General features: G+C 45.7%; 1 protein-coding gene across 1 annotated transcript; it reads left to right on the top strand.

Moving 5' to 3' along the window:
- The first annotated feature begins 2,319 nt into the window (after positions 1 to 2,319).
- On the top strand, positions 2,320 to 8,678 carry LOC123044986 (differentially expressed in FDCP 6 homolog). The gene is made up of 10 exons (XM_044467894.1): positions 2,320 to 2,523; positions 2,664 to 2,768; positions 5,037 to 5,098; positions 5,194 to 5,277; positions 5,368 to 5,399; positions 5,492 to 5,573; positions 6,515 to 6,743; positions 7,339 to 7,566; positions 7,761 to 8,053; positions 8,157 to 8,678. The coding sequence occupies exons 1-10, from the start codon at positions 2,320 to 2,322 to the stop codon at positions 8,467 to 8,469; spliced, it is 1,632 nt and encodes a 543-aa protein (XP_044323829.1). The 3' UTR covers positions 8,470 to 8,678.
- Positions 8,679 to 10,173: the final 1,495 nt, after the last annotated feature.

A 10,173-nucleotide genomic window follows, 5' to 3' on the forward strand; every position in this document is an offset into this window, starting at 1 on the left:
GATCCACTCGAAACCAAGCAAATCCATGGATCAAAATCAATAAAACATCATCAAACCAACAAATCACAAAAAAATGGGGCTATTTCTGGTGGGGATTTTCGAAATTGGGCAAGAACACACAAAATTAGGCTAGAAAACAAAGGGCTAGGGGCTCCAAATTCGTGATCAACCTTGCTCTGATCCAAGATGATGTAGGGTAGAACCCTAGATACCCGATCTTTCACGATTGGAGGGGATCCTTATGAGGAACACGGAGAACATGGGGAAGAACGAGAGAAATCACAAGGGAAAACACTCAAGAACAAGTCCAATCACACATCCACTAGACAATCAAACACACAAGATCCACAAGGTACATGAACAACAAAGGAAAAGATACAAGGTAAGGTTCATCTCCAAGAGGAGGTCTTGATGGTATCCTAGACGGATCTTCCCGCGAGGGGGTCTTGATGATATCCCGCATGCTCTTCTCACATGGAGGTCTTGAACTCCATGGAAATGGTAGTCTCTCTCTCTTTCTCAAGAGTAGAGGTAGGAGCAAAGCTCACCTAAGAATGAGCTATCATATTTGCTGACCCTAGAAAGGATGAGGGGGAGGTCTATTTATAGTCTAAGCCACGAAGGGGTAAGTGGGAGAGGATACATGGGGTAAAAACCCTTTCACTGCGCGCAGGCAGGCCGGTAGTACCGGTCATGTGACCGGTAGTACCACCGGGAGTCCATGCGCTGGTTCTGGAGCTGTACACCGAAGGGACATCGGTTGTTCCGGTCGTCGGGGTGGTTGTACCGGTCTTTTGGCAGTAACCGGTACAACCGGTGCAGCACCGGCCTTGCACCACTATATCACAGAAGGTGGGTCAGTTGTTGGGCAGTAGGCGGCCGGTTGTTCTGCCCGGGCGGTAGTTGGGCGGTTGTTCCGGTCCTTCTGGGCTGGGCAGATCCTTCTTCTTCCGTCTTCGCTTCCATACTTCCCTCGCGGATGGTGTAGGCGTTTCTTGGCGCTTGCACTCCTCGTCATCCGTGAAGCTCTGACAATACCTATGCATGCACACGAGTGGAGTGTCAAGTAGTATACCATCCTCGAAGGGGTCAAATGAACACGTGTAGAGAAGAAGATTCACTTTTATGTATGAGAAGTAGAGGTCGCACGTGTCACTTGTCAAACGGACTCTTTGACATGATGATGCCCGTAGAATGCTCCGCATCAATCTCCACCCCACTTTATTATCCCATTTCCACCAGCAATAAATTTACCATTTGAATCCCTAAGAACAGCTCCAAAGGAGCATTGAGCAAGTCAAGGTCAAAAGATCCATCAGCATTTAGTTTTTTTTAGAAAACTTTTAATCTGTTCATACATAGTCTCTTCTAGACTTTATCCAACCACGACGCTTCATCTTTGCGTTTGGCCGCTGCCCATGGAAAAAATGCTACTAGCGCTCGAATAGCCAACGCAATATGCTTCGGTCGGGTCCAGAGAGGATCCAGATCGGTCCCGTGCCCATGCACGCAGCCTCACGCCAACGACGCCACACCACCAAGCGTATCACTGCGTCACCACTCCCAGGCACCGCCGACCCGAGGCAGCCACCACGACGCCATGGATGAATCCGCCGCAGCCATATCGTCGCACCGGATATGTGCCTCGTGCCTCCCAGGAAGATGCCCTGCCGCCACCCCCTGAAGTCTGCTCGGTTTTCGCCAATAGGCTGGGGGTGGCGCTGCCGATGGGGTTGCCTCCCGTGTCGCCAGGAAGAGGCGACGCGGGGTTGGGGGTGAGGGTGTATGTCGTCCGCGGGGCATGTATGCATACTTGTAGCGGATGATATGGTGGAGATTGAGTCGAGGTAGGAGCAATGAAAGAAATACTCCCTTCGTTTCAAAATAAATGACCCAACTTTATATTAAAATTAATATAAAGTTTGGTCATCTATTTTGGAACGAAGGAAGTAACATGCTACGACAAAATATCGTGGCTTAATATATGCTATTAGCATGTTATTTAGCGAGGCATCGCTCAACTCGCCATAGGGGGCTATTGACGGTATAATGCGGAACCCCGATTCGCATCGAACCTAACTGTAGAGTGGAGATCGAATTACATAATACTCCCTCCATTTCAAAATATAGTGTGCCTGCGTTTTTTGAGGTCTAATTTTGATCATAAATTTAACCAACGAGACCGATTGCGGCAGGAGAAAAAAATTATATCTCGTCGGTTAAATTTATGATCAAAATTGAAACACGAGAATAGAGGAAGGCCTGCATTTTGGAACGAGTGAGTACGTTTTCTGTTTCTGCTAGTCGTACACGTAAATAATGGAACACGTAATACAAGTACGAAGGCAGCAGATCTTTGCCAGTCCATCTGAGAGTCAAGAAAAGCTTCGTGTCGGTTTCAGAGTTACTGGTAGAGTTTACAGATCATCATTTTTTCCTGGCATCGTTCGTTCGATCCTCTTCCACCCCCCTGATCCATCCATTCCGGCCATGGACTCCAACGCCAACGGCGGGCGCAGCACGGTGAGTTCTTCATCGTCCCGGGATTGCATCGATTTGGATCGAGCTCGACGAGATTTCTCGCGTCTCGACTCCATCTCCTCACACCGCAAGGAATCTCACTCAAGCTGCCTGGGATTTTGCCCTTGTGATGATGGGTACAGATGGTAGGGGAGATGGAGAGCAGCTTGGAGCGGGTCAGGCGGCAGCTCTCCTCCAGCTCCACCCGCCATATCCTCCAGGGCCCTCTCTTAAAGCGATCCGATACAGTAATCTCTATCCCCCCTTTCATTTCACACTTTCTTAATTGGATGGTTCTGGTTCTGGTCTACTAAATCCATACCTCACAAGTCCAGCCATTCAAACTTTCAAATCGATCAACATGATGATGCCGTGTGGTGTTGAGTGTTGATGACAAGCTGCCAAGGGTGTTTGTTCTACTTTGTGTGCTTGTAGTTCGTCGATATTATGCTGTGAACTACTCCCTCCGTTCCTAAATATCTGTCTTTTTAGAGATTTCAAATGGACTACATGTATAAGACATATTTTAGATTGTAGATTTACTCATGCTCCGTATGTAGTCACTTGTTGAAATCTCTAGAAAGACAAATATTTAGAAACAGAGGGAGTAGAAAATTTCGTCTCTCAAGCATGAAAGCAGCCTTCTTATAGCTGTAGTAAGGGCATCTCCAACGTGGACCTTCAAAGCGCCTGCATCCGCCTGGACCAGGCGGTCCGGACGTGTTTTGCTATCCAACGCGGTACCCCATCCACGCAGCAGTCCGGACATCCTTTTTCCCGCCGGCATTGAAGCGACGCGCCGGCCGCTGCACGTGCCTTCTCTCCGCATTTAAACGACATACGTCTGTCCGTTTCCCTCCATTAAACCAGTGTGTTTGTCGAGGAACCTACTCCGGCGCCTACATGCGAGTGTCACATGTCCGTCTGCCTACTGGCTGGCATTAAACACCCCGCCTCTTGGCGCGTGGCATCCCCCGCTATTTAAACGTGGCCAGGTGCCCGGCAACAACCGCATCACACCTGTCCTCTCCTGATCTCCTCCTTCTTGCACCACACCCGCCATGGCCTTGAGCTCCAAAGCCCTGTGGGACAGCCTCTCCGGTGAACAAAAGAAGGAACTCTCTGGTATTGCGGCCGGCTGGCAGGCCCGCCAAGCCAGCCGGATACAGGCTGGCTTGCTGGCGAGCTCCCCGGAAGGCAGCGACGTGGACGAGCCAATGGACGACTAGCCCGCGCCACCGCCCTCGGCGGTTCAGGCGGGCATCACCATGGGCGAGGCGCGTGCGCACTTCACTGATACGGTAATGGAAGAGCGGGAGGAGGCGTTCTGGTAGGCGCAGGCCGACTAGAGGTACAACCTCCGTCTCCTCATGAGCACCGACTCGCGAAGGAGCAAATCGCCGGAACGGGCATCGTGGCGGACGTGGACGAGCAGAAGGCGCTGCTCCCGTCCTAACGCGCCGCCCGCGACATCCGCCACGAGCGATGGCGGCTCCGTGTCTTGCGAGCGGAGAAAGAAGCTATGTTTGTGGAGATTGACGCGGCGGCGGAGGAATTTGATGACGACACCGAGGACAAGGCCGACACGTCCACGGCCGCCACCAATAGTGAGGAAGAGTAGAACATGGGAGGCCGCCGGCGGTTGGGTCCCAGGAAGGCCACCACCATCTTCTTGCCGGGCCACACAACCGGTGAGCTTGCCCACTTTGTGGAGGAGGAGGAGGCCACTATTCTTCCCCTCGCTGAAGCTAAAACTAAACTTGGTGGGCTCATTACCGGCTGGTGAGCTTGCCCGCTTCGCGGAGGCTATTCTTCCCTTCCCGTTGAAGCTTCATTTCCCGGGGCTCACGACCGTCCGGTGAGCTTGTTGCCGGGCATGGGGAAGGCATGTTGTGGGAAATGGGCGTCGGTGATCTTTTAGACTAGGTTAGAATAGGGTTTAGTTGAAATATGTCGAAAATGTAATGTATGTGCTCCAGCTTAGAAGAAAATCATCCGGCTTTATCTGAAAATTATTTAAGTTTGAATGAAAGTTGTCCAGTTTGTCTAAATTTGCATCAAATGTGACCGGACGTTTGCGGCTTTCTTTGGATGGTTGGCTCCCGTATCAGTGTCCGGACCCATGTCCCGACCGGTCCATGGACGGATGCGGTGTACGTTTTAGGGGTCCGCGTTGGAGATGCCCTAAGTAGCAACAGGTGAACTTGTGCAAATTCTCATTCAAGGGAAGCAGCATACACACACTTCTGGTATTTAATTCAGGTACCACTAAGTTGCACATCTGGATGTAGGGCTGTCTACTGTGCAACCCTGCTGGTTGATGCAAAGTTAATGTTCGTTCCCTTTATGGTTTATTAGCACAGTTTCTTGAATTTAAGACTTTGAGTTACTTAGTTGTCTCCATATTGTATTCTGCTTTTGCAGTTATAGTAACAATAATGATACACAACAAATTGCTATTATATTCCAGCACATCCATTTTATTTGTTTGTGATAAATTTTACTTCAATTGACAGCTCAGGAAATGGAATGAGCGGTGGGTTATACTTGATCCAGCTACTGGAAAGATGGAATACAAGTATGGACTGGAAGTTACACACTCCTTTTCTTTTGAAAACAGATGGAGATTTGAAAAAGAGAATGCTAGATCTCATAATTTAACTAATGCTTTAGGGTTCGTAGAAGTGATACAACTGTGAGGGGAATAATTGTGTTCGATTCAACAAGCACCGTCACTTTGTCACCTACCAACTTTCAGTATGATCTCTGCTTCATTGCTATTTCATTATTATTTTCAGACTTGTGGTAGTAAAAGCACTGAATGGCCTCATGTTTTACTTGATGCAGTGGACTGCCAAAATATGAAGGATGTTGTGTATGTATCCTTATGGAGTAGCTCTAGGTTATTTTGTTTGCTTTATTATCATATATGGGCTCGATCAATTGTTTTGTTAATTGACTAGTGTTATAGATATTGGGACTCCACAAAAAAAGGAGTACTTTCTTTGTGCAGAAACTCCCAGCGCTGCAAGAGCATGGGTATCTACTTTACAGTAAGCTTGTGTTCTGTGGCCTGTCATTGCACTTGATTCGACCGCTATAATGGATGTTGGAAGTACCATCATATTCTTTTTTATGATCTATTTCAAAACTAAGTGACGATTAATATGTTCTTGTAGTTAACATCGTTGAGAGAACCCATGCTCCCTTTCTACATAAACCCATATTAGTAAACACCTTTGCTTCTGTGGTTTACTGCATTTAATTTATCACTGACATAACACCTTCCCAGTCTAGAATATGCGGTTGTAACTCTAGAAGAACCCTAAAATGTATATTGGCATTTATACATGGGCCATGTGGCTCCATGCACTATCATCACCATCAACACAACCCTCTCATTTTCTTACTCTTAGAATTTCTCTACAAATTTCGAGCCACTTGGAGTGTGAAGAATTTAAGATATATTGCATGACATGTACCCTTATTTACATATTGTTCTGTATAAATTTGGCCTTCTCCTGAAACATCTCATGTTTGCATTAGTTCTGTTTGTTATTTGCTTACTAATGTGTAGAAATTGTGCTTAAGGAAAGCACCAATATGTAGTTGTTTCATCAAATGGTTGGGCGATTTGCTTTTGTCTTGTTGGGAGGCACCCTCTTTAAATTCTTTGACCCTTTGCTCCCGAAGAACTGAGATGTACCCTTTGTTTCAAAACAATAATTGCTAGTGGCAATATGTGCCCACTTGTCCAACGTTATGAACAAACTCGTGAAATATCAACTGCATAATTATGTAAATATGCTAACTCGTGAAATATCTGCTGCATAGCTATGTAAGTAAGCTAACAGGCTATAATCTGGCTAAAGGCTTGCATTTGACGCTTTCTGCTATTCTTTTTCCCTTTTGTTTATTTGAGTTATTTTACTCGCTGTCCGTGGGGCTTTAGTACGACCCTTGAAACCTGATAAAAGTTCTTATCTACCTACAGTGCAACTCAGTTGGTCCTACAGGCTCATAAACAGGCGGTGGATTCATTGGGTGGAAATGGTTCTGCAAAATTGGGAACAGTTGCTACTGTTGTGGCTGTGGCCAATGCAACTGCGATTGAAGCATCCAAAGAGGTAGAAGCAGCGATGAAGATCTCCCTGCGGGCAGCTTTAGGCTCAACTACAAATAAACTTAGTAAAGGTCAATTAGATGATCTCACAATCATGATGGTATGCTGTTCTTCAAACTATCAATGAAGGATTACCTAAATTAAAGTTTTGTCATTTTTGTTGCATAAGAAACTTATTGATGAATACACGACCTCTTTTGTAGACAATTGATCTGACACCCAGTTGTCTCCTTTAAACAAAATACGAAAATATTCCTGATGTAGTTGATCTGCTATTCACTTATTAGACTGTGCTTCCTCCTAAAACAAGTGACTGATTAATTCCATAATTTATCAGACCAGTTGACTACTATGAGGCCGAGTTTCTGATAACAAACCAAATTTCTGATAAATTGAATCTTCACTTTGAAGCTTGAAAGCCATTTATAGTGTTGGTAAGACAGGTGAACATGCTTCAGCGTGTTTCACTGAACAACTATTGAGATGTAACTAGCAATCATGTGATCCGGAAGTTGGCAATATACCTGGAAGGCCATGCCAGAGCATTTGCTTCTCATACGATGGATGAAATTTAGTACTTTTTGTGCTGTCTTGTATGGTACTAGTTCTTGATCGTCTAAAATGTATATTTTTCTTTTGGATACTAAAGTTTTTTCCTTTCCTTATTTGGGATGTGCTACACATTGCTACGACAGGAGACCCTTCGAGTTAAAGATGATGAACTGCACCAGCTATTGCAGGATATCCGTGCACGAGATTCCACCATCAGGGAGATTACAGATAAATTACAGGAGACTGCTGAGGCAGCTGAAACTGCTGCTTCTGCTGCTCATGCAATTGATGAAGCAAGAAGATTTTTATCTTCAGAACTTGAACGCCTGAAACAAGATCAGGAAAATCAAGTTGAATTGTCCTTGCTTAGGGTAACAACCACTTCGTGGATCTCTATACATTATATTCATCTTATAGTACATATTTGTTTCATACTTTTTGCCCCCTATAGACCAAATTTTGTTTCTATGATTTACGTTTTATGCACCTGATGAGCACAGTTCATGTTAAGTATATGAACTGACACATTTTTATTTTTAGTTTGAACTGGCTTTTATGTTAACAGCTAAGGGAATCAGAAGAAAAGTCAAAGCTTCTTGCTGAAGAAAGAGAGCATTTACTCAAGGAAAGAGATTCTGCTCTTCAAGAAGCTCAGATGTGGCGCTCTGAGCTTGGAAAAGCTAGAGGAAATGCTGTCATTTTAGAAGCAGCTGTTGTGAGAGCTGAAGAGAAAGCTAGGGTTTCAGCAGCCGATGCTGACATGCGAATAAAGGAAGCTGTGAGTAAGCTCGAGTCTGCTGCGAAAGAAAAGGAAGAACTCTTAGCTCTCGTGGATGCTCTAAAATCACAAATACAAAGGTTCCGAGTACATCATATGCTATTTAATCTCTCTTGCTTCCGTGTAAAATGAGATTCTTCTAAAAGAAATTTGATGGATAATTTGGATATCTGTTGTTTGCAGGCAAGAGACTAGCACAAAACAAATCTGTGAGGAAAGGTCAGAGCTGTGCTCTACTTCAAAGCATATGGACATGGACGACGATAACGTGGATAAGGCTTGTTTAAGCGATACAGACCTGATACCCATTGCGGAGAACATAGTCGAGTTGGATGACGAGGGAGTCGATATACGTACGATCGGGGACACAGAGTGGGAAAATCCTCATTCCTCTGAAGTATCTGATGTAAGGGAGGTGACCACAGAAGCTGAAGAAAACAGCTTGGATATTCCTGTTGATAGCCAGCCAGTTGCTGACGATACTTTCCAAGGCTAGACTGGACTTTTGCCATTCTTGTACACCATGACTTTTTGTACTAAAGTTTTTCATCTCGGTTCACAGCGAACATTCTTATAATCTTATTCAGTTTTCGCATTGACCCAGAGTTCCGTCACAGCTTTTGTTGCTCATCTGTAAACCTGAGTGAAACAAAAAGAAGAATTGGATCATCAAGTGTACCATTGGCGATCATGTTGAACAGTTTACACCTACTGTTGTAAGGTTAGTTTTATTTTTTTTGAAGCTCTGCTCTCCGGAATTTATTCAATCAGCGTAGCCTATCTGAGTGTAGAAGACCACTCAGAAAGCCAGGGATTACAAAAGAGTATGTTACAACATCTTCTATGCCTAGAGCTTCTTTAGCGCACCCATGTGCTACATTATTTGCATTCCGGCTAACATACCGAAGCTCAAATCCCTGAAAACCAGGTAGTTCAGTTTGCATCTCCTGTAGAATATGAAAACCTATGGACGTCCTTCCAACCTTGCCTCCCACATGCCCTTTGCATTGAGACAATCTGTCTCAATGATAACTGAATTGTATCCCTTTTCTATTGCTAGTAACATACCATCACGACAGGCTAGAATTCCCAAGCTCAGCGGATCAGTAATACCATCGTACTTCACACACCTTGCTGAAAGAAAGAGACCCGCATGGTCTCGAGCCACCTACACCCGTACATTGCTCCGTCGACATTGATCTTGATCCACCCTGGCATCGGGGCTGCCCATCTAACTGTAGGCTGCATCCTCTCCCGAACAGTCTCCGGGATCTCTAAAGCTCGAACAATTTCAGCAATGAGGATCTCATCGATTGCCTGGGTTGAAACTTGTTCTCACCATGAGTGTATTTATTCCTGCTATGCCAAATTGCCCACATTACAGTAACCAGAATTGCTGCTGTATCCCGAAGGAGCGGAGGAAGAGGTTTGATTCGCTTGCCCTCCTCATCGTCTAGATGCTATGAAGGGAGCGTAATAGTCGTGTCTTCGAGCGGTCAGCGGTCGTTGCTAGAGAGCTTTATCGTCGCATCAGTGATGAGGTTGAGCTATGGAAACTTTCTGGTGCGAGGGGGTTGTCGGACTTCTGGAGGTAGGACCTTCTAGCATGTAGGGCGTTGTTGGGTGCCCCATGGTGTTAATGGCTGCCCACCATATGCTACCGTGGGGATGATTGTAACCACGGCAAGCCGCCGGACTCTCTGTACTTCTATTTCTCTTCTTCTAATACATTGACGCGCAAAGCTTTTGCGTGTTCGCAAAAAAAAAAAAAGAATTGCTGCTGTATCCTTCATGACTATTCTCACATCTAGCATGTCTTTGGTCCACGTTCCTGGGTGAAGCTTAGGAAGTTTAACACCAAAAAATCCCTCTGCTTCCTCCCAGAACAGTCGCGCATGATCACATGTATTCAAACAGTGATATAATGTTTCCTCTCCATGTCCACACAGGGGGCATATAGACATCACCTTGATATGTCCCCGTTTCAGCTCGTCGTAGCACGGCAACATGTCCTTCACCACTCGCCACCAGAAAACACGTATCTTTGGTAGAACATTCAATTTCCAAAGTGCCTTCCAGGTCTGCTCTGTACCTGTGGGCACATAGGGGGTGTTTGGTTGCCGTCCTGAGTCAAAACTGCCCGGCCTGTGGTGTGCCTGGAAGCTGCCTGTAGCCTGTTTGGTTCATGGCCTGAGGAGTC

The sequence above is a fragment of the Triticum aestivum genome, chromosome 2B, assembly GCF_018294505.1.
Source record: "Triticum aestivum cultivar Chinese Spring chromosome 2B, IWGSC CS RefSeq v2.1, whole genome shotgun sequence".
In the NCBI taxonomy this organism is placed as follows: Eukaryota; Viridiplantae; Streptophyta; class Magnoliopsida; order Poales; family Poaceae; genus Triticum; species Triticum aestivum.

Coding starts and splice junctions, on each gene's coding strand:
- LOC123044986 (XM_044467894.1), top strand. CDS start 2,320: ATGGAACACGTAATACAAGTACGAAGGCAGCAGATCTTTGCCAGTCCA. Junction 5,099..5,193: donor ACTGGAAAGATGGAATACAA/GTATGGACTGGA, acceptor CTAATGCTTTAG/GGTTCGTAGAAGTGATACAA. Junction 5,400..5,491: donor ATATGAAGGATGTTGTGTAT/GTATCCTTATGG, acceptor CTAGTGTTATAG/ATATTGGGACTCCACAAAAA.